Source organism: Psammomys obesus, unplaced genomic scaffold (assembly GCF_907164565.1).
Source record: "Psammomys obesus unplaced genomic scaffold, mPsaObe1.curated_primary_1811, whole genome shotgun sequence".
NCBI classification, from domain to species: domain Eukaryota; kingdom Metazoa; phylum Chordata; class Mammalia; order Rodentia; family Muridae; genus Psammomys; species Psammomys obesus.
In genome coordinates this window covers 2,873,951-2,901,527 of record NW_026596225.1, presented here as the reverse complement: position 1 = coordinate 2,901,527, position 27,577 = coordinate 2,873,951, and the positions used below count along the sequence as shown (strand labels likewise).

Sequence of the window (27,577 nt, the reverse complement as noted above, 5' to 3'; positions counted from 1 at the left end):
AAAGAGTTAACAAGGTTGGAGGTATAGCTCAGCTGGCAAGAGGCCTCACCTAGGATGTACAAAGCCCTGGGTTCAAATCCCAGCACTCAGGGAGGCAGAGGCAGGCGGATCTCTGAGTTGGGGGCCAGCCTGGTCTACAAAGCAAGTCCAGGACAGTGAAGGCTACACAGAAAAATTGTGTGTGTGTGTTGGGGGGGGGGGGGGGAGTAGAGGCAGGAGAATTTGAAGTTCAAGAGCTTACTTGGACGACATAGTTGAGTTTGAGTCTGTACCCAAGAGTTTCAGGGTGTGACGGCTCACACCTGGAGGCTAAGACAGGAAAGTCCCCTAACACCTGAAGCTAGCCGCAGGCTAGGCTGGGGTACAGAGTGACAGCCCTTCAGAAACAAACAAGACTGGGCATGGCGTGTGCACCTTAGTCCCAGGACTCCACAGGCAGAGGGGCGTGGGTCTCTCGTTAGTTGGACACCAGTGTGGTCTACACTGTGAGTTCCAGGACGGGCAGAGCTGAGACAGAGGGCTGGGCCCCAGGTCCCTGGTGGCTGACAACCATCTATAACTCCAGTTTCAGAGATCTGATGACGTCTTGTGGCTTCCCTGGGCACCAGACGTGCAAGCAGTACAGTACACACACATACGGGCAACACACTCATACATAAAAATAACTCTTTGCAGGCACCTGCAAGGGGGCGGGAAGATCCCGGGATGAGCAAACTGCTCTGGCACACACCAGACACCTCGCAACACTGTCCCCGGCCTTGTCCTTGGCCCCTGTCCCAACACCGCCTTTCCCGGGCACCTCCACGTACCTGCTGAGCCTCAGGACAGTACAGATGCCCTGCACGGCTGGAGCCCAGCCCCTGAGCTCCCCTCTCCAGCCTGACCCTGTCTTAGTTCTCCAGTGTGTGGATGGCGGGAGACAGCTGGTGTGTGCTCTCAGCTGTAGTCACTGCGGTCCATGTCCCCCCCTCTGCACATCCAACCCCAACGCCTTCACCTCTGTGGGCACCAGGCCCAGTGTGGGGTCCACACGGCACCCCTCCAAGTGATCACGCAGCTGCGTATCCTCGGGAGGACCGCTGAGACACTCAGCTCCAAGAACCTCTTAAACCCCATCCTCCTTCTGCCTCAAGTCCCACCATTCCAGACGCAGAGTGGGCTGGCACACGGCACACAGCTAGATACAAATTTATTGTGGCACGGGAGTGAACTGGGCCTAGTATGGCCAGCACCTGTGAGTGACGGTGGTGGAGGGGGTGTGGGAAAGGGGACTGTGAAGAGGGTCAGACAGGATTCGGGGACCCCCAGGATCCGACAGGAGTCGGGCTGGGACTACTGCCAGCCCTACCCAGAAATGTTAAGGGTGATCACTCTAGATTTTCACCCTTCAGGTGAGGCGGGTGGGGTGGCAGTAGCACCCGGGAGGCACTCATACGTGGGAGAAGGCATGGCTCTTGCAAAGGGGCTTGTCCTTCTTGGAGTAGAAGGTCTTTCCCTCCAGGTTGATTTGGCATATCTGGGGACAGTGAAGGTCCAGTCACTGAGGCTGGGGAGGATAGGAGGAGCCCTTTCCCAAGCTCTTCTTCCTCCCTCAGGCAGGAGATGGGTGCCCGCTGGTGAGGAGCAGAGGGTGCTGGGGTGGGGAGGGAGTTGCTTACTGCGCAAACAAAGCACGTGTCGTGCCAGCTGAAGCCCAGCGCTTCCAGGAAGCGGTCTCCAGCATCAATCTTGAAGTCACAGCCTCGGCACTTTGTGCCAAACATCTTCTCATAGTCTGGGAGCGGGGAGGGGGAGGGGAAGGGGGCAGAACGCAGGGCCTGTACTCACACGGGCTCACCTAGCCCTTCCTGTGGTCACAGGCAACCCACCCGGGCCCTCCAGTACTCACCCCTGCCCACCCAGGCCCTCCTTGCCTCCTCAGCCTCCACGTACCTCGCTCGCAGTAGGGTGCCCCTTCCTCCATATAGAACGCTCGGTTGCGAATGGGCGTTTTGCAGGCAGCACAAGTGAAACAGTGCACGTGCCAGGTCATCTTGAGGGCGTGCATGATCTCCTGGAAGGGTAATGTGCCTTTCAGGCTTGGCCGTCCCGGGAACATGGGAGGCTAACAGGGACCCCCAGCCCCCGATGCTGTAAGCATCCCGTATGCGCAGTCCCGTTCCCAGGGTCCCTGTGCATTAGGTCTCAGATTTGCATATTTCAAACAGCTACCAGACTTCCTAGCCCAACCCTGCTCCTCCCACAGTCAGTCACTCCATCTGTTTAGGCCAAATCCACCTCCTTTTTCTTTCTCTCTCTTTTTTATTTTTTGAGGTAGCCTCATGTGGCCCTGGCTGGCTTTGAACCACTTTCTGAGTGTGAATTTTCAGGCGTGTGCCACCATGTCTGACTCAAACCCCTTCCCTCTATCTTCAGCAAGTACCAAAGGGTCCACCTTCAAGACACATCAGCCGGGAGACACACAAAGGGCCTGCTGGGTACAGAGTTCAAACTTGGCCTACGTAACTTATTAAGATCCTGTCTATTTTGTTTTTAATTTATTTATTTTTATTTTATGTACATTGGTGTTTGGATATATGTTTATGTGAGGGTATCAGATCCCCTGGAATGGGAGTTACAGACAGTTGTGAGCTGCCATGTGGTTGCTGGGAATTGAACCTGAGTCCTCTGGAAGAGTGGTCAGTGTTTTTAACCACTGGGCATCTCTGCAGCCCAAGATCCTGTCTTTAAGAGAAGCCAAGCCCTGTGCGGGACCAGCGGCTCCGTTCCCTCCCCTCACTCTCTGCTGATCCCGCCACAGCAAACACACCCATGCTGGAGCTACACCCCAGCTATCCTGCCAGATAGCTCCCACCTTCGGAACTGTCAGTTTCTTCTCCATCCCCCACCCCCGGTGGCAGACATGAAGCATCAACTACCCATGGATAGATTGGGTCCAGTGGTGCCTGACCCACTGTGTCTGCAGCAAACCTGTCTTCACTGGGAAGGATGGGTCCAGGCAGGGACAGACTGGCCATTCTGGGAACTGCTGAGCCCAGCAGGGCCAGGGGCTGCGGCGGGGTACGTGGCAGCAGCGCCCTTTCTGTAAAGCATGGCTACCTATCTTGGGAACTGAGTACCTTGACCCAGTCTTGCTGGGCTGTTAACAGCCCAGGTCTGCAGTCAGGAACCCAGGTTCTTGTAAGGGCCGCCTGGGATGTCTGATGGGTCCAAGTGGAGCCACTTGCGATCCCTTGCTCTGCTGCAGAGCGGTTCTGACGGCTTCACTCAAATGGCTAGAGACCCAGGCTAGAACCTTTTGCTTTTCTTGGTGCCTGCAACAAAAACCTAGGACCTCATGTATGCTAGGCAATCACCACCTCAGAGCTGGCCTAGCCCAGATTGTAAAGGGTGCTTACTGGCGCAGAAATACAAGTGCAGCCATGGCAGACGGAACTTTGGGGCACATCTTAACTCTGGAATAATCCTGGCTGTAGCTCTACTTCCCCCCGACCCCCGACCCCAACAGAAGGAGCCTTGGCTGTGCTGGACTCACTCTGTAGAGCAGGCTGGCTTGAACTCAGAGATCCACCTGCCTCTGTCTCCCTGAGTGCTGGGATCACAGGCATGCCCTGGCACTGGCTTCTCACACCTTTCTTGAGTGCTGCTGTTGACAGAAACCACTCTGAGGGAATTCCCACTTGTGTTTGCCTCCCTCTTAAAGCCACATCTGTGCACCTGTTCAAGTGTTTACTGACTGCCTTCTACACGGTGCTTCCATCAAACAGACCTGCTCTAGGCTCAGAGAGTCCGCAGCCACGGAGGCAAGACAGGACACAAGATGAGGGTGCAGTGAGTGCGCTGTGGGAGGCCTGTCTGAGGGGAAGAGAGGGCATTAAAAAAGGGTTCCTGGGCGGGGCAGTGGTGGCTCACACCTTTGATTCCTGATCCCAGCACCAGGAGGCAGTGGTGGGCCAGCCTGGGATACACAGAGAAACCCTGGCTCAGCAAGAATTAATAAATGAATGAACAGAATACAGTAGAAGGGTACTCCTAGGACTGGAGCGATGGATGCAGTCTTTGGAAGGAGACGGGAGTTCAGCTTCCAGCACCACTTTGGGTAGCCTGTCTCCAGCCCCGAGGGATCTGACGCAGTCGCTCGGGCCCCACAGGCACTTGCGTTCATGTTGTGTGCACACACAGCTGGAAAGTTAGGCCGGGTCACCAGAAGTGGTGGCGCACACCGCTACTGCCAGCATTCACCGCGGCAGGGACAGGTGGGTCTCTGTGAATTCAAGAGGCCTGGTCTACAGAGCAAGTCCAGGACAGCCAAGGCTACACAGTGGAAGCCTGTCTGGAAAAACAAACAAAGAATTCTCTGCTTCTTCCTAACCAGAGTGTCATATTGTGGACTCTCTGGCCACACCCAGCAGCCTCTGTATCCAGAGAGCCCCAGTCAGCAGGACGGAGAGCAGCCCTGGGCCCAGGTGTGTACTCCTAACCCTGCTGGATGGCTTCTGTTTCTTCCACTGTGTTCTCCCAGCCTGTCCATTCTTCACCCCAGCCTGTGACACCGCAGCTCCCACAGTGAGTGCTTGGGAGCAGGGTCCCCTCGGGTCAAGGCTACACCTGCCTGGCAGGTGTGAAGTCTTGCTGCACACACAGAGGAAGCCTCAAGCCCAGCTTTGGACAGTTACCAAATGTATGCAGAGAAAAGCTCGCCGCTGGGTTCAGCCTCTGAGGGAAGAGCATGGTTTGCAGCTGTACTTTCCTGCCTCTGCCACCCAGGAGTACTGTCAGGTTACCTTCCAGGGGCTCAGCTTTAGACCCTAGAAGCCCTGACACTGGCCTGGCTGCTCATGGCTTTTTATACACCCTTCACTTGAACCAGCAGCTGCAACCTTGGCTGGAGAGCAAAAGCACAAGTGGCTCTCAGAACCCTCGGGCCCAGCATCTGCGGCTTTGCTCAAGGATGAATCAACAACACTCAGAAAAGACTGTGCCTGTGCTGAACAGATGGAGCCTTCTTGCCCTTGCCATCATTCTGTAAGCAATACAGTGCAACAGCTATGTACATGTTCCTGGGGCCTGTAAGTGACCTGGGGATGGACTGAGTGTGGAGGAGGATAAGCACAGGTCACATGTCAAGTTGAGGCCACTGTGGAAGGATCTATGGGGCCCGGGGAACAACCCCACATGGCCAGCTAGGGTGACAAGCACACTGGGGTCTCCTGCTTCCCATGTGGCCCGTGGTGGACGTACAGCAGCTCTAGCCAATAACAGAAGCCAGTTTGTGGCTTTTGGGTTCAGATGAAAACGGGAGGCCCTGGGCATGATACGCAGAACACTCTAACCACGTAAGGAATGCTCTTTGCCTCTTCCCTCTCCTGCCTGGGCCTCAGCAGCCATCTACCAAGCATGCTATGACGTCAGACACCCCAGAGTACCATGCTAGCTCAGTTGTTCTTTTGTTGGGAATAAACAACCCCGCTTCTACTGCTGTGATGGTCTCTCCTGGTCCTGCAGGAGAGGATCAGCTGCTGGAGCGGCTCTCTCTGACCGATTCCCTTCTCTGGGTAACGTCGTCCTGCTTTTCATTGGAGGCCACCACTCACCCCTTGGTCACTGTGGCTCAGACGGAGCTCACAGCCACCAGTCCATGTTTGACTGGATAGAGATTTACCCCATGACAGTTACAGGGGAGGGCACACCCCAGTGCCCTCCAATCCGACACATGGAACTTTCTGGAGACGGTCATGTGATGACCATCATGAGATGGTCAAGCTAAGCCAATGAGCACCACCCTGGGACCTCTCCAGGCATCAAGTGGGCCTGCGGTGTTTTCTATAGTACGGCACTAACCAGGGCCAGGGAAGCTTGCAGGGACTGTGGCACTCATCTTGCCACTTTCCAGAAAAAAGCATGCTGGGAATGAATGAAGCCAACAAAGGTAATAACAGGCAAACTCAGGAGACCATGATGGCAAGGCTTCGCTGAGTCAGCACTTTAGTCACTGGCCCTGATTCACTTCTTTTGCTTAAGCCTTTTTTGAATAAGAGTTTAGTCTTAGCCAGGAGCAGTGCGTAATCCCAGCACTTGGAGAGGCAGAGGCAAGGTAATCTCTGCTAGCTTGGCAGTCTGGTCTAAAAGTGAGTCAAGGACAGCCAAGGCTACACAGAGAAACCCTGTCTTAGGGGGAAAAAAAAAAAAAAGAAAAAGAAGAATAATATCCTGGCTAGAGGGGCAGTGGAGGTACATGGTTATAATCCCAGCACTTGGAAGGAGGATCTCTGTGAATTCAAGGCCAGCCTGCCTAGAGAGCAAGTTGTAGGACAGCCAGAGCTAACCAGAGAAACCACCATCTCAAACAAAAACAAAGAGAGTATCCTGCCTGATCAGAATGTCCTTTTTTTTTTAAAGACATGCTTTTATCTTTTTAAAAATTTATTTAACCACAGCTGCCAGCTGTGGAACACGGCTGAACACGCCCTCCTGCCTTCCCACCAGCCCCACTCACTCCGGCGATCTTCTTCTTGCATTTGGCACAGCTGGGTGCATAGCGCACATCATAGCAGGAAGGGCAGAAGATAGCCCCCTTCTCCTCGAAGAAGCCACCCTCCTCCAGGACCTTTCCACACTGGCCGCACACAAACTCCTCAGGATGGTACGCGTGGCCCAGCGCCACCAGGTAGCGGCCCCTGCAAGGACAGCGAACATTGTGTATGCGGTGTGGGGCTCCAGGATGAAGACAGGAGTGGCTTCTCCAAAGTCACAGTAAGATGGGGACCCCTGTATACTCTCTTGATGATGGAGGCAGTTTGGGTGCCCTGGTTTGGGTGGGAGCTGATGGTGTGAGTCTACCCAGACACCCTTGGGAGACCCCTGCCCGGTGGGAAGATTAAGGCCGTGTTGTGCGTGCCTGCTCCATTTGGCCTGAGCAGGGGTCTGCCGGTTCTGGAGTAAACAGGGGTGTCAAAAGGAGAGGATGTTCTACAAATCTGCCTGAGAGCAGGCCAGGGTCAGGGCCAACAACTAGGAAGGTTCTAGAATCTGACTCTGACGGGCTGCGTAGCTTGGCTGGGTTCCAGGGAGCAGTGTACAGAGGGAGGCGCCTCTGATAGCAGATAGCAGAGGCTTAGCAGAGACTGAGTGTGAGGAGGAAGCTGCGGAGAGGGAGGCCCCTCTATTCAAAGAGTGGCAAAGCGACAGACACAGCTCCAGGGTGCTGCTGGCACCTTCCTGCTTTCACTGCTCTAGACTGCTGTGGGTATGGCGGGAAGTACAGGATTAAGAACCCAAGAGTGGGGGCTGCAGAGAAGGCTCAGCAGCTGAGAGCAAGCACCGGCTGCTCTTCTACAGGGCCCAGGTTTGATTCCCAGCACCCACATTAAGGCTCACAGCCATGTATAACTCTATCCAATTCCAGGAGAAGCCAACACCCTTTCCTGGCTTCTGTGGGCACCAGCATGCAATGGTGCTGAGATACTCACCCAGGCTAAAGACCTATATATATTAAAAAAAAAAAAAAAATTAAAAAGATGTGAGGATCCAGGCTAGCAGGCTAGATCCCTTCCTGCTTCAAGCAAACCCTCACTTCTCTCGGAGCAGCAGCTGAGGTAGGGCCGGGCTGCGGGGCAGGAGGCACTCACCGGATGATCTTGTGGCACTGGTGGCATACAGGGGTCTTGCCATTGTTGCTGTTCCCTCCTGAGCCCCCTCCAGCTGCGGCCTGCACTATGGAGGTGCGATTCTGCAGGGGCGTGGGTGTGGCCGGCTGGCTGTGCCGGGTCAGCACTGTGCTGGTTTTATCTGGGGCATAGCGCTCAGCAAACGCAGGGTCCACGGCCCAGGGCGGACGGCTGGTGGGGCTGGGGGTGGTGGGGCCTGAGAGCCAAGGAAGGGAGATCCGGAGGGGTGCTCAGGGAGCCCAAAGCGTGGAGGGTAGCGCCCAGGGTAGCCTACAGAAGCCCACCACCCCTATGTCCTTGGAGGCTGCCCACCCTTCTTCAGACCCAATCCCACTGTCTTACCAGGCCAGGGTTCCTGGGGTATAGTTGAGGCTGGGGCTGGGGCTTCTGTCCTGGACACCTGGCTGCAAGATCTGCCATTCAAGGCCCTGCCTGGCTGAGGCTCTGGGCATGGTCCTACCCCCTAGCTTCAGCTGTGCTGGCCCAATGGGCGAAGCTCGAGTGCATAAGAGCTGCTGGGATGGACTCAGGTCCCTCAGGGGAGGGAAGGGAAGGGTCCTTTCCCTAAGTAGGTTACAGCTATCTGCTCTACTGTGTAGTATGGAAGCAGGGTGCGCTCTTGCTCCTAGGGCAGGCTTTCGGTCCCCCTCTATCCAGGAGAACCACGGGTAAGGCCCAGCCATTCTGTTAGGTACTCCCTCCCACCGAGAAGCAGATTACAGGACTTAAACCAAGTCTAAACCGTTTGTCACCCCATACCCCAAAACATAACCAGAACCAAAAGATGGAAGACAGAGGCGAAGGAAGCAGAGCTGAGAACGTTTATTTTCATGCTCAAGGCAGGGCAGACCTGGCAGACTGGAGTACCAGAGGGCCAAGAAGGAAGGCAGTGTCAGACGAAGCCAGGCCCTGTGCCAGGCGGGCTGCCAGGACCAGGCCGGGAGGTTCAGGCCAGGAGGTTCATGCCAGGGGCATGAGAGAGGTAGGCAAGAGCTGGAGGCACCGTGGCATGCCCTGGAAGGGAGTGTGACAGAGCAAGGAAAGCAGAGGGCAGCAGGCTGGAAAGGGCCAAGCTATGGCTGCACGTTGAGCATGTGGGCAGAGCGCTGGTGGTGCCAGTCCCGGAGACGTGTATAGCGTGGGCTCTGTAGCTCCAGGACATACTTTTCCCTGAGGGGCAGAGAGAGAGGAGGAGGAAGTGAAAGGCAGGAGAGGTAGAAGGGAGGATGGAGGGAAGAAAAGCAGGAAGGGACAGAAGTGAGCTCTGGCAGGGCCAGGGGCAGATGTGGGAGGTGGCTGGAAAGGAGAGAGTGGGAGGCTGGGGAGGGCTGGTGCCCAAACTTTTACCTCGACTTCTTCATGCACTCCTCATCCGGGTCTTGCACTGAGAAGACAGAGGCAGGCAGTGACCAAGAGAGACAGGGTCACCCCAGCCTTGAGTCCTGGTAAAGCCAGCCCCGGGCCGAGGCCAGGAGCCTCCGCCCTGACCTGGGCCAGCACTTACTGAACTCTGTGCCCGTGAGGTGGGCAAGGATGCGGAAGGAGCGGGACTGACCCGTCCCCGGCCGTGGCCGCCAGTCCTCGGTATTCTCCATCAGCCGCTGCTTGCTGGCATCGGGGACCGGTGGTCTGAGCAACTGTCTGTGGGAAGGGTGTGGCTCAGGACCTCTGGCTCTGTGGGTGCCAGGGGCAGCCCCTCCCGGGATGTGATGTGCATGGGTTATGGTGACAGCTGAGAGAGGGGGAGGGGGAGGAGGGTGAGCAAAGGGCCTGCTGGGTAGGTGGGGAGGTAGGTAAATGAGAGACGGGCAGGAGGGCAGCTAGGGTAGGGAGGGGCTACCACCCAGAGTGCCAAAAGGAGGGAAAACAGTGACAGGAAGAGAGGGCTCACTGACTTGTCAGGGGTCTGCACCTGTGAAGGAAATAGACAGATAGACAAATAAAGGGACAGACACAGAAGAAAGGTGGGGAAATCAGAGCAGTGGAGAGGGAAGCGAGGTAGCAATCAGTGTGCGACTCTAGCTGCCCCAACACTACACCCCAATCCAAGGCTCCCCGGGAGGGCGGAGCCTGCGGAAGAGCACCAGCCCTAAGTGGCGCTCTGTGCCCGCAGCCCCACCCGGCTGCCAGGGATTGCTGCCACACGGTTAAGGGGCTGGGCACAGCACAGACTGAGCGGTAGCGGGCAGCTGGTGTGTGCTTGTGAAAGGACCAGGCAGTGTGGACAACCGGGGAGCGAGTGGGCAGGGGCTGACGTACCCATTCTGCTGCGGGATGCTGTCAGTAGGTGGGGGTGCCCCAAAGGGCCGGGCCGTCTTGTTGAGGGAGGCGCTTGGTGCAAAAGTGTACCGCGGGGGGTCGGCGGGAGGGGCCAGGGCCTGGGCGGAGACAGAGCCGGGCAGGGGGTGGGGCAGGGGTGGGCGGAGTCACCACCACTGGGAACAGTGACTGGCCGGAGGATGAGGTGAGGGTAACTGTGGTTTCAGGGGGCCCATTGGGAAGTGATGAAGTCAACCGCTCTGGGTCGAGGGAGACCAAGGGCCGGTAGGCGCACACAGCTCAGGCTTGTGGGAAGAAGCAGGCAGACAGACAGACAGGCACGCGTGGCGCCCAGACCGTGCGGCAGCTCCCAGCTCCACTCTCAGTTCCCCAGACCCTGCCCATTCTGGCACCCTCCCTCAGCTCTCAGCCAGGGAGAGGGTACCATGGCCAGGACAGGGTGGGCAGGCCAGCCCAGTCCAAGGCCTCCCTTCCTCAGCCCAGGAATCTCCCATCCTACTTACCTTCTGTGGTTTGCTCTGAGCAGGCTGGGCCCTGGAGAAGAGAAAGCAGTGATGGCAGGTGAGGGCAGACGGGAGGCTGCCCTCACCCGTGCCGCCATCAGCACCCGTACCTGCTGAGACCCAGGCTGAGGCGCTCGCCGCAGGCGCGGATCTTGTTCTGGGCCTCAATGTGTGTGAGGCTCCCTGCGTTCTCCCCATCGATGCTCAGTACCCAGTCGCCCACAGCCACACCGGCCTGGGCAGCTTTGCCTCCAGGAGTGAGCTGTGGAGAGGAAAGAGAGGCTTGGGTGCACACCCAGGCTGCGCGGTTTACCCCCACTGGCTCATTCTGTCATTTGTTTGTTCGCCTCTGCGAGGCTCCCTCACAGTCCAGTCACTGTTGGCAAAAGGCCACCTTCAGGCTGGAGACCACACTTACTGCGATTTAAGGTCTGTGCGGGCCTCCTCTATTTACGACATGAGCCTCCACAGACAGCTACCTTCCTGTGCTGCTGAGAGTAGCCTACAAAGGCGGATCACGGTCACCCAGACCCTGGAGGTGTCCCACCTCATGTCTGAGGACTGGCCAAGCCCTGGTTCCTTCCCAGGCACGGATGGCTTCTCACATGGACTCCCTCCCATTGCTTGTGCTTTCCCCCTTGTTCTTGGTAAACAAGGCTTACCACTTAGCGGAAATCAGCCAGCACTGGTGGCCACCATTCCACCAGGCCTACCATGTTTCTCCATTTGCCACAAAAGGCAGAAATTCCCAACTCAAAGCCAAAAGGACTGGGGACACCGTGGCTTTCCACAGGTCAGAAACCACAGCGCCGCTCAACCATCTGGCAAGGGGCCTGGCACTGCACACAGCAGGTTTAATTTACACTTTACAGGTAACAGGAAGAGTGGGGTGCAGGCTGGCCAAGGCCCCAGGAGGCTCCTCAGGTGAGCTAATACAGCGTGTACTGAAGCAGACGGAGGGCGATGAGAGGCTCTAGGGACAGCAGGGCCTGATGCAGTGACTGCCAACTCTAGGGCAGAGGGAGCTGGACTCGGCAGCTCTATTCTGTGCCTGAAGGGGAGGTGAGCAGAGGAGAGAGCTGCTGAGTCAGAGCCCTTTCTTCACCTGCTAACACACGCTGAGAACAGAACTCACAGAACACCTAGTATTGATAGCGCATCTTCTGACACGCTTGCAGTGGAGTCTGGGGTACACTGTTCACACTCAGAAAAACCAGCCAAACACCTCAAGGCAGCCAGCCGGCAAGAGGTGCAGCCGGGATTTGGTCCCGGCTGGGAGGCTGCACCTCAGCAGGGCACCTATGCTGAGTGTGAGACCACGAGGGAGGGCTCAAGGCACCTATGAAGAATCTGGGCAGAGCCAGCTGTGGTGGCATCTGCCTGGCACTCAGGAGGCGGAGGCATGCGGTTTTTTTGGAGTTTGAGGCCAGCCTGGTCTATGTACTGAATCAAACAAAGAAAGAAAGAAACCATAAAGAAATAGATAAAACAGACTTGGAGGATAAAAACCCCCAGGCTCTGGAGGGCCAGGCACGGCCCATCTGTAATGCCAACGCTCAGGCATGCTGAGCAGGACTGACAGTTGTGAAAAGGGGCTTCTCTGGCTAAGCCTGGGGTCCTCATGTCCTCTCACCTTTACCTCACTCCGATCACCCCCTTGTAAGGGGAAGTGACACTCTGCAGGGGAAGTGACTTGCTCACAGTCAGGGTGAGTCAACAGAGGGAAACCTGGGTTAGCCACTCCTTCCTACAGAGGCTGCTTCCTGAGAGGTGTGGGGTGAGACCATGGCGGGGGTCTCCTGAGTGGGGGGGGGCAACAGGCTCCCTGAAAAGGAGAGGAGAGCTGGGACTTTATGGGGTGAGGAGGGCAGAAGAGTGTGACGTAGGACAGTGGTCAGAGCTGAAGAAAGCAGCAGCAGGGGGACGGCCCTTCGGGAGAGCTGGCTAGTGAGATTAAGGAGGGGAAAAGCCAGGGGGCTGGACAGTGCTGTGATGTGGGTGAGTCAGCTTAGAAGCTCCACTGAGCAGCCCAACCCCCAAATCCCAGACATTACCTCATCTTCCAGGCCCGGGCCCATAGCCAGCCCTAGCCCCTCCTTCCTCCCTCTACTCTGGGGTCAGGGGAGGGATAGTGGGCTGGCCCAACTTAGAAAAGACCACCCCACCCATCAGGACCCAGCTCCAGGGCAGGGCTCAGCTGGTGGCCCCACCCACACGTTAGGCTGCTGACAACGGAGCCCAGGGACCAGGGTGCCCCCAACAGGCAGCATCTGGGAGGCCATCATGACCAGGGAAGAATCCAAGGCCTGTACTACAGTGGCCAGCCCTTTTCCCAGCGAGGAGGAAGAAAACGTAGGCTGTATGTGTGGGGGAAGGGTCCACAGCCCTTAGTCATCCTGCTGGTTGGATCAGATTCCAAGGCAACTCCAGAGAGGGATCCTGGGAAGAACACAGCCTGCATGCCTGGCTGCCATGGCCACCACGTCCGGCTCCCACAGAGAGACCCCTCTCAGGCTGCGCAGGGCCTGGAAATTCTCAGGCCCCTTTGGGCTGGGCTTGCCCTGGGCTTCCTGCCAACAGCTGCCTGTCTAGTCAGTGGTTGGGTGGGCCTCTCCAGGCAGCTGGATATCAGGGCAGGAAGTCCCTGCCCCTTTTGACCCCCAGGCCATTCAGCCATACCAAGCTAGAGAGCTGGCCTCACCCGTTCTGGGCCCAAGTTTGCTTTGAGTCCTACTGACACAAATGACTGATGAGAGGCCCACCAGTGGGGCTGCGGGGCCCAGACCTAGGCCAACCCTTCTGGGTTCTGTTACTAGCCCCTGCTGGCCATCCCAGCTGGGGTTGCATTCTTGGGCTTATAAGGCAATCCCCCTGCCACAGGGAGGAGTCAGCTCCCAGCTCCACCCCCACAAGGGCAGACTGAGGAATGGGATCCAGAATCCTATAGGCCAACCTCACTACACCCCTGCTTGGGGTCAAAGGTCACTATAGCCTGACTAGAAACAGTAGACTGAGACTCAGGCCCACACAGGGTGGGAAGAGATCCCCTTCCTTAAACTCACAGACAGTACAGCCATGTTGTGCCTCCACTCAAACCCTTGCCCTGCTGTGGGCTCGCTGGATGAGCTGCTCCATCCCTCCAAGTTGTCCCTTGGAGAAGCAGGATGGCACTGCCAGTCCCCGGATTGCGATGACATTAAAGTTAGACACTGCCTGGGCCCCAGCTCAGTGTGGTGCTCCTCCCCAGGACTCACAGCTGGCAGTGGGGCTGGGTACCAATCAGGGAAGGAAAGCTGGGGCTCCTCTCCCACTAGCCACCTGGCGGGAGTCCTTGCAGCAAGTGTCCATGTGGGCCTGGACATTCCTGTCCCCTTCGCCCCGGACTGCTCTTGCTTTCTCCCATCATCTGCTGGAAACCTGAGCACCCGAGGACCTGTGGGGGTCCATGCCCTCATCTAAGCTCACCCGAGAGATGGACAGGGGCACATTGAAGTCCTTGCCCCCTTGTAGCCGGAAGCCCCAAGGGGCTGGCCCCTCCAGCACTACCTTGAAGGAATCCATGGTGTCTGTTCCTGTGAGGGAAGAAGAGAGAGTGAGAGGCACTGCAAACTGGCAGGCAGGTCCAGATCTGGTCACTAGCGTTGGCCAGGTACCAAGAAGGCACGGGCAGACACTCAGCACACACAGGCACTGGGAGGCAGGTATCTTGTCCGGCTTGGCTGGGTTCCTGGCAGGCAGACCTCTTACAGACAACAGGCAAGTCAGCTCCCCACCCTGCCCCTGCCGCTGGGAGGGTGAGGACAGTCTTCAGCAAGCTCAACTTCTTTTCTCTTCCAGGGGTTGGTGGCGGGGTTAATTGGCACTACTTCGCCCAAGCTAACCTGGAATCTCGGGAGGGCAGCGGGGTGAGTCTGGGGCCAGCTCCCCCCCTTTCCCAGGACCCGGCAGGCAGGCAGGCCGCCGCCGGAGCCTGCTCGGACTATATAAGGCGTGTAAGCTGACACTGTGTAGAGCCTGCGGAGGGAGCACTTTAGGGGCTCGGGAGATGAGGGGGAGGGGTGGGGAAGGAGGCCGACGGAGCGAGTCCTAGCTATTTGGGGACAGGTCGAGGGCGCTGGCAGCCAGGGCGGGACCCCTGGGGGAAAGGCTCTGTGGAGAGAGACCGGGGCAATGTCCCTGACGCGTGGCCAGGGAGGAGATCCTTTCTGGAAGCCAGAGAAAGTGGTGCCACCCACGCACAGTGCTCCCACACCAACGTGACTCTGTTTCCCCTAGTCTCCCGCCCCAGCCCTGCGCTTGGCCGCGTCCCCACCGCACACGGTGGCGCAGGCGCCAACCAGTCCTACTTCGCCGCAGGAAGGCGGGGGCGGAGGCTGTGGCCGGAGCCAGCCGAGGGGATCTGGCGCAGACCGAGACGGCCCGCGCCCTACCCGGCACCTCCGGAGGCCGCGGGACCCCGTAGGGCGCAGCCCCGGACCCCCCCGTGGCCGCCGGTACCTGAGTGCCCGGCTGGGCCGCTGCTCGGCGGCCTCCGGGAGCCGCGCTGGGATCCGCCGCCGCGCTCTGACCCCGCCTCCGCGGCCGCGGCGCGATTTGAGGCCGCGGAAGGGGGCGGAGTCCCAGGCCACGCCCTCCCCAGGCCACGCGAGTGGACACCCCGGGGTCGCTGGGCGGCCCCGCCCAGTCCAGGAGCCCCGAGTGTCCGGTGGAGGGAAGGCGAGGTCGGGCACTTACCCTCCCGAGCTGGGTGGCTACCTAGCCACCTCCCAGCTACAGGCTCTCGCCCAAGCGCCTGGCGCCTCCTGCTGGCCGACTGCAGGAAAAGCACCTTTTGAAACGCCAGGCTCACCTTGCTCTCCCCATTTCAGATTTTCTAAATCCCTGGCACTGGAGAAGCGAGGCAGGCCAGTTTCAAGCCAGGTTTCCAGCGGTTCGGGATGTAGCTCAGGGGTAGAGCGCCTGCTGAGCTCGCCAGAGGTCCTTGGGTCAATCCCCAACACCAAAACCAAACACAGGTTCGCAGGACACCGGATGGCCTATATCCCACCGCCCCCACGCGCCAGGGGTGTCTTCGAAGCCCCTTCCTCACCCTCAGCTTCAGCCAAGGCAGCTAGGACGGGAGCAGAGGAAGCTGCGCTCTGAGGGAGGTGAGCCCTGAGGTGCGCAGCCTCCCAGCACCAGCTCCTACCATCATCACATCTCTTCTTACCCAGAACCCTGCTAACACCACGCCCCTCCTCCCTGCCATTGTCCTAGCTACTCAAACTCCTGTGGGAGTTTGTAATTTTTGAAGAAATCCTCTTCAAGCATATCTCTGTGGGTTCGAGGCCAGCCTGATCTACAAAGACAGTTCCAGGACAGCCAGGGCTATAGAGAGCCCTGTCTCAAAGAGGAGAAAAGAAAAGGAAAACAGAATCCTCTTGAGCTGTCTGCTATCCTTCTGTCTGTTTCGTTCCTCTTCTATCCCTTGTCAGTAGCTTTCCGGAGGTCTCCTGTGACCTCTCTCAAGCCAGCTGCAGCCTTCGCAGCCTTCAGGTTTCATCCTGTCTGCCAAGGAATGCTGGTCAAGGCTAGGTTGATCACTTTTTTTTAAGTTTTCTCTTCCTCCTCCTCCTCTTTTTCTTCTTTTGTTTGTTGCTGTTTTTAAGATCCAATGCCCTCTTTTGACCTTTCTAAGTACCAGGCACACACATAGTGTACATGTTTACATGCTGGGGAAACACCATACACATAAGACAAGGTCTCCCTGTGTAGACTGGCTGGCCTCAAACTTGCATGGATCCCAGATCTTCGAGCCTCTACCCCACCCCCAGTCCTAGGGCTGAGGTCACATCACCAAGCAGCTTCTTCATCTAAAATCACCTTTCTCTCTAGATTCAAGGCTTCCTTTCCTCCACGGCTCCTCACATGCCTCCTGTCTGGACTATACTCATACCTTAAGAGACCATTCTTGGGCTGAAGAGATGGCTCAGAGGTTAAGAGCACTGGCTGCTCTTCCTAGGGATCCTGAGTTCAATTCCCAGCAACCACATGGTGCTGCTCACAACCATCTATAATGATATCTGGTGCCATCTTCTGGCGTGCAGGTGTACATGCAGGCAGAACAGTGTATACATAATAAATCATTTTTAAAAAGAGCCCATACTTTCCTTTGACGTTCAACAATACCAAAGATGGCCAACCCATGCTCCTCCCTCAAGACTTGCAGACTACAATAATTAATACCTTGGTCTGGATGTGTGCTAGGAAGAGACCTCAAAACATACATCCCAACCCAAATCTGTGCTTCCTTCTCATTTCTTCCTGGACTCAGGCAATGACATCAATCGCCCAACTGGTTCAGCAGAACCTATGAAGGTGTGTGCCTTTTCTCTCTGTCGTCTCCCAAGTTCTGCAAATTCCACCTTTAAAATGTTTCCACAGCTCATCACTGCTGCTGTTCCCACTAAGGCCTGCTGGCTGACCAGCCTGCTCTCACCCTGCCTCCTCCAGTCCTCATCCTGTCCGCTATGTGATATTCTTAAAGCGAAGATCACACCTCATCTTTTAGCATTCCAGTGGGCTCACACTAGACTTAAAATAAAACTAAAATCCTTGAGACCTACGCAAGACTAAGAAACTGGGTCAGCACAGGTCTGTGTAATCCTAGCTGCTAGGGGAGCTGAGGTGGAGGGTTAGAAGTTCAAGGCCAGCTTGGGGAAATTTAGCGAGACCTTGTTTCAAAATTAGCAAAATAAATAAATAAATACATAAATACATAAATAAATAAATAAGGGCAAGACGCTAGGTCTGAATCTCTAATAATGGGAAAAAGAAAAGAAAAGAAACCGGGTCAGTGTCCTTCGGTGGCTCATGTCTTCCTCTCAGGCCGCCCTGGCCTTCTCTCCACACCTCCAGGCATTTTCTTGCTTCAGGGCTCCTTCGCATCCTGCAATTCCTTTTGCTTAAAACACTTTTTTTCCTAGATACTTTTCCTAAACACTTTTTTTCCTAATAGCCTCTTAAAATTTTTTTTCCTGTTTGAATACTGCCTCCTCCTGGGCACCCTTTCCTGGCCACCCCATCCATCTAAGCAGCATCTTGAGCTGGAGAGACGGCTGAGCGGGTAAGAGCACCGGCTGCCCCTTCAAAGGCCCTAGGTTTGATTCCCAGCAACCGTGGTGGTTCACAGCCATCTGCACTCCAGTCCCCAGGCGTCTCAGACACCCTCTTCTGGCCTCCATGTATTCCAGGTGCACAGATATGCACGCAGAGAAGCACTTACACAACTCAAATAATAAAATAAACTAAAAAAATCCCAAATAGCTGTCCCTGACAGCACACCTGCCCCACACCCTGTCCCCTAACCTGCCTGGCTTACCCACAGCACCTTTCTCTCTGACATAGTGTGCCTTTTTGCCCCTTGAGATGGAGGACTCCTCCGTCCTGCCCACAGGGCCTGCTCCTAGCTGATGGACAGATAAGGAAGTGAAACTCAAATGAACAAAAGAGAACTGGCAGTCTGATGGCTGCTGGTCATCTTCCAGCAAATGGGAAAGGGCTCTGGGTCACTTTCTTGCTCCACAGGAAGGCTTGAGCGCTCTCTCTCTTGCTGTTTTATTTATTTTTAATTCTTTTAAAAATATATTCATTACATATCCTGATTGAAGCCCCCTCCCTCATCTCCCCCATGTCCCACCCTCCCTCCCTCTTCCCCCATCCCCTTCCCTTAGTGCACTGAAAGGGGGAGTTCTCCTCCTCTGCCATCTGCCCATAGCTTGTTAGGTCTCATCAGGACAGCCTGGATCCTCTTCCTTGCCTACCCTGGCAAGGCCGCATCACAAGGGGCAAGTGATCAAAGAGCAGTTCATGATAGAGGCAGCCCCTGTTGCCCTTACTCTGGCCACACATGTAGACTGAGCTGCCAAACGGCTACACCTGAGTAGGGGGTCTAGGTTCTCTCCGTGCATCGTCCTTGGCTGGTGCCTCTGTCTCTGCAGGACCCCCTGGGCTCAGGTTTTGGGCTTTGTTAGTCTGCTTGTGAGGCTCACAGGAGGTCCAGGTGCAGTTTTGGATCGATCTCACAGCCTCAGGGCTGAAACAGGCACTGGATTAGGAAGGATACAGCGCCCCCTGGTGGCTAAACTCCCTGCAGCTCCAGGACCAGCTTTCTTAGCCCTGAAGGAGTCCCAGGACATGATGAAAATCCCCATGGAACAGAGGCCTACATTTTATTTTGTTTTGAGACAGGGGCTTGATGTATAGCCTAGTCTGTTTTTTTTATTACCTGAGCTTTGTAGCCCAGGCTAGCCCAGAACTCTTCAACACATCTCAGCCTTTGGAGCTGGAATTGCAATGGGCCATGACACAGCTCTAAGGCTTAGCTTATTTTCTCTTGCAGTGCTGGGATCAGGCCCAGGGTCCTGTACATTCTGGGGAAACTCTTTGCCACTGAGCCATATTTTTAATTGACTCAGATTTTTAATGAAGGGTTCCAGTTTTGGTCATGACCAGGGCTGCATTGTGTCCCAGTATTTGATGAAGGAGCTCCACATGTGAGCCTAGCCCTGCGCAGTCTTCAAAAGGTTTCCAGTAACAGTAACAGAGAAGATGGCAAGAAGCTGGGCTTGTCCTGCAGCGCGGGGAGAACATCTGGCTAGCATAGGCAAGAGGCGCTGGGAAGGAACGTGCCTCACGAAGAAGGGGACACTGGACAGGGCAGAGCCCGTCCTGGAAGCAGCCAGGGAGGGGCAGGAGTGCTGCCGGGGAGCAGGGGGCTCCAGAGTCGCAAAGTGTGGCTAGTTGCTGAGTTTGAAAAGTTAGGTAATGGAAAAGTGGACAAGGAGGAAACTGAAGTTAGGGAGAGAGTGAGGGTGGGTGAGGCTCTTCTCCATGCCTTCTCCAAGAAAGTTCTAGGCGTACAGGGGAGGAAAGCCGAAGGATGGAACGCTGAGCTTCAGACTATAGAAAGGGCACTCTTCCTGACAGAAACCACATTGATAGCGGCTGGAATTCCAAGCCCCCTGGCTGCAAGATGCTTGTCAGCTCCTTCGGGGCTTCAGCATCAACTAAGTTCCAAAAAATGGTGAACTGGGCTTTGCTTGTTATAGCCTACATTGGCACAATTGGCCCCAAACTTAAAATGTTATTTCTTTACTTGATTTTCATTTAAGGGCTGCGTTACAATGATAATGGATTTGAAATAAAATATTTGAACAAGAGGGTGAAGGCACGTGCCTTTAATCCCAATACAAAGGAGACAGAGACAGGCAGATCTCTGAGTTCTCGCCCAACTTAATTTACAAAATAACAGCCAGGGCTGGAACCCCTGCTAAGCTAATTAGCTGCTTGCAAAGACAGTCGAGGATTCAAAATGACAAACTTTTCCTTAAGGTTTCTATGTAAATTCTTTTTTCTTAATAATAGATGTTATGTCCTTACTGATCTAGAAGTTGGATTCACATAAATTTTAGGTTTACGTAAGGAAAAATTATGTCACACTACTCTAAAAAGGCCAGCCAGTCTCCTCAGAGAGCGGCACTTCCACAGGAGAACTGGCGCCGAAGGGCATTTTGGCTTAAGAGATAGGTTCTGTTGGTCAATGTAAGGACCTAAAATTAGGCTGGGAGACAAACATGCAAACTGCATGCCTCCCACATCAAAAAAACTTTAAATGCTGACTAAATTAAGGTGTCACACTGCTTTGGCAGCTGGCTTATCCTTTCAAAGGTGAGACATTTTCACAGACGACAGATGTCAGTCATACCTGATGCAAAAAAGACATGGGCTTACAGATGGCCAAGTACACACCAGCCACGTTAAGTCCTAAAAACTCAAAAATTACAATTCATATGTTTAAAAGGCATAACTACCTACCACATTTCAAAAGAGAGGCAAACCAAGAATAGCCACAACAGATGTAAAAGGCCAGGTACAGGGCTGGAGAGATGGCTCAGCAATTAAGAGCCCTGTTTGCTCTTTCAAAGGTAATGACTTCAATTCCCAGCGACTACATGGTGGCTCACAACCGTGTATAATGTGAATTGATTCCCTCTCTCGGCAGATGTAACTACAGATACAACACTCATATACATAAGATAAATAAATCTTAAAAAAAATATATCCAGGTACAATTAAACTGTAAAAGTAAACAGGAGTTTATATAAAGTTTGGCTATAAAGGCATAAACGTCCATTCCATATAAAAGGGGGGAAAGGACAAAAATAGCTGCAACATATATAAAAACCCAGGTCAAAACCTCTAAACAGGTACACAATGCCTAGGATATGCTTAAACTCTAAATTATAGGAGTTTATATAAAGTTTACTTAAAACATGGCTTTCTATTGCTCAAGGCACAGGGAGGCCTTCTCTTGGGAAACAGGTAGCAGCTTGGTGTAATATAACAGGTGCCCAAGAGCCCAGAGAGGATATTTAGGTCCATACAACCTTGTCTTGAATTCAACATGATAATAATTGTATGTTCAATTATAATGGTAACTTGTATTGCTGATCCTGCTACATGGAAATCGCTCTGAAACTGACTGAGACACAGATGTCCACGCATGGCCAATACTTCTTGTTGGCTACAGAATCCATGACATGAACATGCCATCCTTTCATAAGGCATGAATAAAGATTTACAGATGTCTTTCTTCTGCTCATACAACGAGCAGAGAGCCACCCCTAACTGATCTGTGCATCCTGCACATCTCATACATTTATAATTTTAGAACTGTATAATGCTGTGAGAGAAATTATATGTTTGCAGAACTTAACAACTGGACACCAGCGATGCTGGATCAAACCTGACAGGACTCATCCTCTCAGCATGCTGAGATGCTGACACATCTGTTCCAGCATCCTGCATGGTCCAGCACCCTGCTTGTTCCAGCCTCAGCTGCTTCAGTTGCTGTTTCTGATCAAAGCCTGCTTCCAAGAGAGCTTTGAAGAAAGCTACTAATCTCAACTGGTCCAGCATTTCAAATTGCTCCAAACAGGACTTTTATTAAGCCTGGAATTTCTCAACATTTAGAGACTGGACCACAAATGTTACTGCTAGCTTGTTTAACCATTTTCCCCATTTCCTTTGGGTCAAATAGGATTGCTTTGTCCCAAAAATCAGCTAGAAGAAATTCATGATATCAACATCCTATTTCCCTTGAGGGCGGTTGGGTAGGTTTTTGGTTATTTTCTTGGGCTATGAATGTTTATTGCCTTTGGGAGATGGTTATAAGTTATTAATGGTCTCATTCAGAGAAAAAAAAAGTTAGACTTAGGGATTTCTCTTTTCTTTTCTCTTTCTCAGATAAGGAGAAAAGTGGTTGAAAAGAAAGGAAAGGGAATACAGGGCTATTTCATAGGAATAATAAGATAAAAGGTAGACTGAATCTACTCAACTTAAGGCTTTGTTATTCTCAAATTAGGTTCTTTTTAACTCTTTGGTATAGGATTTTGTAAGGACTTTTCCTCCAAGGTTTCAGAGTGACTAAAGCCAGGCATTGTTTGACATGCGAATCCCCCAGGAGACCCTGCGAGTGCAGGGGGATTGAGGAGGTGATTGCATGAAAGTGAAAGTGAAGCCTAGGTGGCAGTGGAGACCTAGGTGGCAGTGGAGATGCTGAAGGTGCTGGAAACATGAACTATCTTCCAGGGAGAGCTGCATATGGGGAGTACAACCAGCCCAGGCTGAAGATGAATGTCGCGGACGGCATTGCTGGAGGAGCAGAGCCGTATACGTCCTTTGTAACTAAAGTTCAAGACAGCAGACACGGAGCTGCAGGATTTAGTGTTTGCCTCCTGCACTTTGGACCTATCTGGTTCATTATTTCCCCACCACAGCCCCGCTAGCCTATGGAAGGGAGATGACTATTCTCTTCTACAGTATACAATTTGCTTTTTACTTTACAGGGATGCGTATTTGAGAGATTGCCTTTAGTCTCAGAAGGGATTTTGGAGTTTTATACAACATGGAGGTGTCAAAGGCTATTGGGACTATAAAAGTTGGATGAAATACCATGAGCCTCTTGAGGCCAATGAGTGGAATATGGTGGCCTGAATGAGAAATGTGCCCCTCCCCCAATGGCTCATGAATCTGAACTGTGTTCCTGGCTGCTGGTACTGTTTGGGAGGTTGTGGACCCTTCATGAGGTGGGGACTAGAGGAAATATGTCACTGGGGATGGGCTTAGAGAGCTCACAGCCTTGACCAATTAGCTTTGCCTCACTTCCAGTTCATTCCTTGCTTTACGTTGTCCTTGAAATGTCATTTGTTTTCTGATCTGGCCACCATGCCTCCCTACCATTACCAATTCTCCCTCTGGAACTGCAGATACAGAAAAACTCCTTCCTTAAGTTACTTTTGGTTATGAGGACTAATCTAGCTGCACTCCAGAGTTCTCCTGTGCAGAGCCGTGCATTCATGGTCAGAACCCTACCATCTGCAGACTGAGCAGTGGGAACTGTAAACATGAACACATAGAACTGTGACTTAAAAATAGTGTCAGATCCTGACTAGACCGGGATAAGGTTTGGCTGAGCACGACTCAGGAGTTAAAAGTAAGTTTATTTCCATCCTATAAAAACCTAGCAGGACATTATCTTAGGTCACCTGATACTGTAAAGTGGATGCTAGAATCATGCCCACATCCCACCGAGTAAAGGGGAAGCCTCTACAGGGAGCTCTCCTAGAAGCTTCAACTCACATTTCTTTGGCCAGACTTAGTCATATGGCCAGCTTTCCTCTCTCGCTGGTCTTTTTTTTTTTTTTTTTTTTTTTTAAGATTTATTTTATTATGTATACACTGTTCTGCCTGCATGTACACCTGAACACCACAAGAGGGCACCAGATCTCATTACACATTTTTCTCAGCCACCACGTGGTTGCAGGGACTTGAACTCTGTTCTTGTTGATATTTCCTCTTTTTGGAGGTGCTAGGGATAGAACCCATGGCTTTACACTTGCTGGTGAGGAAGGCTACTATTGAACTCTAATCCCAACTTCTGATTTTCTGTTATAATTAGATCTTATTGTTTAAGTTAGTGTTAATATTGTCTATGGCTTAAAGATATGGTTTTATAAAACTTATTGAAAATAAGAACAGTTGCCTCCCCCCTGGCTAGCCAGCCCTTAGAGGCTGGAAGAAGACACCCAAGCACCTGCTGCAGGTACTACAGTGAAGAACTATGTGATGGAGAAATAGGAAAGATGGAGTATATGGTAGAGAGATGGAAGAGAAAGTGAAGCTGAGGGGTTTGTACACTGTGGAGAAAGGCGGAACTGGACACTAGATGGTGGGGAGGAACAGGCAGACATGAGGAGGCCATGGTGAGATCCTGGCCAGGCTGCCAAGGGCTGTATCTGGGTCCATCACCCTGCAGCAGCTGGGGTCTGTGTCAATGTTTGTGGCCTGAGTTACCACAAAGGCCAAGAAGACGTCTGTGGTCTGGGCTGCCACCAGAGACCACATCAATGTCTGAGTGGCCTGCGCTGCCACCCACCTGAGGCCACGGGGACATCCATGCCCAGGCTGCTGCGGGGGGAGGAGAGCACGTCTGGGTCTGTGTTAGTGTCTCAGGCCCGTGTTCCCGTCGAAGGAGAGGCAGATGTCCTGGGTCTGGGCTGGCACATGAGGCACTGTGTTAAGCTGGACCTGCCCCGTGCCAGTGCCAGCATTCAGTGAGCTGGCTGCAGAGGTGCTGGAGATTTACCATGTGGTGCAGGCTCAGGAGAGCTGGTGGGCTGACCAACGTTGCCACCACCAGGTCCAGGGCTTTATGTTGGCTCACCCCAACATCAACCCATCTATGATCTTCTGGAGCCTGTGAAATGGCCAGTCCTGCAGATCCAAAGCTGCAGGATCTCTACGACACTGGCCAACAACAGGAAGTGAGAGGAGCCCCAGTGAGGGTCCAGTGTAGCAGAAACCAGAGGCCTGGAGCCAGACCAGTGACTCACTGCAATGACCATTTGTAAGCAAAGATGTGCAGACAAAAGAGTACACTGTGTGACACATGCAGCTTTCAGGACATAACTTTATTTTCTGTAATTCTGTCTTATTTGATGGGGAGGTTGCAAGAGCAGAAGGCAGACACAAACGAATGGGGAGATGAGTGGGGTTGGAGTGCATGATGTGAAATTCACAAAAAAGTCAATAAAAAGTTAAAAAAATAAAAACAATTGTGGCTAACCCGAACCAAACCAACAAACTCTGAAGAGCAGTGATTTCATTCATCAAGTTCCATGTTTACTTTTGAAAAACAACCAAATTCTTGAATAATTATTGGAGCTGTATGAAAAAAAAAGTAATTCCAAATGATGCTTTCTGTGGAAAGAGCGAGGTGCTTATGAATAGACCATGATGATCTAAAAACATCAAGGCTAAGGTTAGGCACTGGCTGGGCCTCAGTGCGGTTGGCACAGGGCTGGCCTAGCACAAAGGAAGATTTGAGTTTGATCCACAGCACACACTAAAAATGAGGTGTGGGGTCAGCAGCATGGTTTAGTGGGGAAAGGTACAAGCAATGAGCCAACTTAGAAAAGCTGTCCTCTGACCTCCACACAAGTGCCAAGGCACACATGCCCACACCAAATAAATAAATACATGTTTCATCAAACAAACAAACAAACAAACAAGACACGTAAACAACTGGGGAGGTACAGGCCTATAATACAAGCCCTGGGGGCTTGAAGCAGGCGAAGCACAAATTCAAGGTCATTCTTGGTATAAGGAGTGTTTTGAAGACAGCCTTCTTGGAGTTCTCACCCTATCTCCGCTCTGGGGGAGTCCACCATTGAGGGGCCAGTCCTGCACTCAAGATTGGCAAGCGACTGCACCGAGGCCTCTGTGGCTAGATGCGTGTTACCTGTTCAACCTGCCGGCCCGAGGAAGAAACAGGACTCCACATCCCCCTCTCTCCTCTCCGCGTCTACAGCTCGTTGTAGGCACCCAGCTTCCAGCTTCCTTCAGAATACAGAAGAACCTAGCCTTTCCATTCACAAATACAGATTCTTCCAATTCGCTTTCCTTCCTCCCTCCTGCTCAAGAATACGGGAGTCAGGATAGTGAAGGCAGCTGGACTTTAGAATTAGAGCCAAACTCAAATACTTACAGCATTTCTCCTGATTTTGCTATTAGACAGATCTACTTGCTTTTGAAAAAATTTGTAAGCTGAGAATAAAATAGGCCTAAATGTGAAAAAACAAAACAAAACAAAACCCAAACCAAAACCCTAAGAAACCGTGCATGGCGTCCAAGTGATGGTTCCACATGTTTATGACACCGGCACCACAACTGTCAGGAGTTGCTCAGGGCCACAATTCTTCTGAAGTGCACCTGCATCAGGCCAGTGGTGCCTCGGCCTGGAATATGGAGTAAGTTTGTGTACACGAAGGTGACAAGGAGCCGAAACACTGCTGGGGCTTAATGAGTGAATTTCCATTCCGGGCCTGGGGACCAGAACTCATGCTCCCCAGTACATCTAAAAAGATACACTGTATAAGAGAATGGGGTAAGTGTCAAAGAGGGAGTGGGACACTAGAGGAAGACCACCCCTGCTGACCAATGGATGGTCTACCCTTTGGCAAGCATTGGTCCAACGACCCAAAACCTGGCCTTCCACTCCAAACGTTCTTGTAACGACCCACAAGCAGAGTCTGCTGTTTCCAGAGCTCTTTCCCATTTCTCCCTTTAAAGATAACACTAACATCACCATGAACCTTATGATTAAATTGGTATTTACTGCCTCTGAGTGGATATGCCATGCAGACAGGTCAGGATTAGACACTCTGACACAGCACCCCAATTTACAGAGAGCCGTAAGAATAAAAACACAATTTTTAGCCTCCTTAAACATTACCCCAGAAAGTCTCAACATATGCCCTTGCTGAGTTGCACATATGCCCAAACATTCTTGTTGTTAGAAACAGGTTTGGGAGTCAGGAGAAAATGGTGCAAGGCAAAAGTTTTACTTCTGCAAAATGGTGTCAAGTGGTTACGCTACTGGGTTCTTATTCCTCACTAAAATAGTCTTGTGTCTTACTCTGAGAGGTCAGAGACCGGGCCTCATATATATATGAGAATATGTATATATATATATATATATATTCTTTTAGTTTTGTTTTGTTTTGAGACAGGGTTTCTCTGTGTAACAGAGCCCTGACTGTCCTAGACTCAGTTTGTATACCAGGCCGGCCGGAAACTCACAGAGGCCAGGCTGCCTCTGCCTCCGGAGTGCTGAAATAAAGGTGTGCACCGCCACCAGGCCCTGATCTCATATTATTATGGGATTGGCTAATTTCAAGCAGTCAGTTGATAAGCAAATTGCATCTTTAGAGAACAGGATGCAACGTCGAACACATACTTGGTCTCTCAAAAACTTCTGACTGGGGGAAGGATTTTGCCAGATGGCATCTTCAGGAATTTCTTTAGAGATGGAGCTCCCTGTGTCTCATCTCGCCCTCTGGAAGAAATGACAGTGCGCTCCATTCGCTCTTCACAATGTTCCGGAAGGGCGGTACAGCCTTCATAAAGGACGTTTTCTCTACCCTCCCTCCCTGGGGCTTCACCCGACCGGCACCACTGTTCTGCAGCCATTCATTCCCCAAAGTATTCTGCCACCTGTGCAAACACACGACATCATTTCACAGCCGCGAGCACCGAGCCTCCCCACCTCGGCAGACCCCCGGCACAGGCTTAGGAGAGTGGGTGTGAGCGCTTACTCTCACCGAGACTGACGGACTGAGGTGGGTTTGCTCACCTCAAGCTCTTTCCAGCGTTTATCGTGAGCCCACCCAAGCACCGAGTCCAAGGCGCCTGAAACGCGTCGTCCAGACTCAGAGCACTGCAGCCCCTGTCCCCGGGCTCATTCTCAAGTCCTCCGCAGAGCTCGACCCGGAGCTGCTTCTGACCTCAGCGACTCTCAGAAGTCATCAGCCTGCCTCAGCCTAGGCCCTCCAGGGGGCGTCCCTCGTGGCTGCCGGGGCCCCTCTCTTCTTCCCGCCCCTGCGACTTGGGAGCGGAAAAGCGGAGGGCCCCATTGGCGTCACGGCGGAGGCTTTCCCGCCGGCAGTCGCGACTGCGAACCTTCCTGCGAGAAAACTGGGCTTTCAGAGCACAGGGGAGGGGCGGGCCGCGGGGGGCGGGGCCGCG

The 27,577-nt window shown here is 53.2% G+C and overlaps 1 protein-coding gene across 4 annotated transcripts; it reads right to left on the bottom strand.

Annotated features, from left to right (window-relative positions):
- Positions 1 to 1,172: 1,172 nt before the first annotated feature.
- Pdlim7 (PDZ and LIM domain 7) lies at positions 1,173 to 27,484 on the bottom strand. 4 transcript variants are annotated; one of them, XM_055595838.1, is made up of 13 exons: positions 27,186 to 27,484; positions 13,916 to 14,022; positions 10,561 to 10,712; positions 10,451 to 10,481; positions 9,927 to 10,045; positions 9,172 to 9,308; positions 9,015 to 9,051; positions 8,010 to 8,071; positions 7,629 to 7,863; positions 6,497 to 6,677; positions 1,933 to 2,053; positions 1,659 to 1,774; positions 1,173 to 1,516 (listed from the first exon to the last, which is right to left on the bottom strand). In XM_055595838.1, exons 2-13 carry the CDS (start codon positions 14,009 to 14,011, stop codon positions 1,430 to 1,432), a joined length of 1,374 nt encoding a protein of 457 aa, XP_055451813.1. In that variant the 5' UTR covers positions 14,012 to 14,022; positions 27,186 to 27,484; the 3' UTR covers positions 1,173 to 1,429. The 4 variants fall into 4 exon arrangements, with proteins under 4 accessions (XP_055451813.1, XP_055451812.1, XP_055451814.1 ...); XM_055595837.1 differs by lacking the exon at positions 27,186 to 27,484 and adding an exon at positions 14,948 to 15,023; XM_055595839.1 differs by lacking the exons at positions 9,927 to 10,045; positions 27,186 to 27,484 and adding exons at positions 9,563 to 9,579; positions 14,948 to 15,023.
- Positions 27,485 to 27,577: the final 93 nt, after the last annotated feature.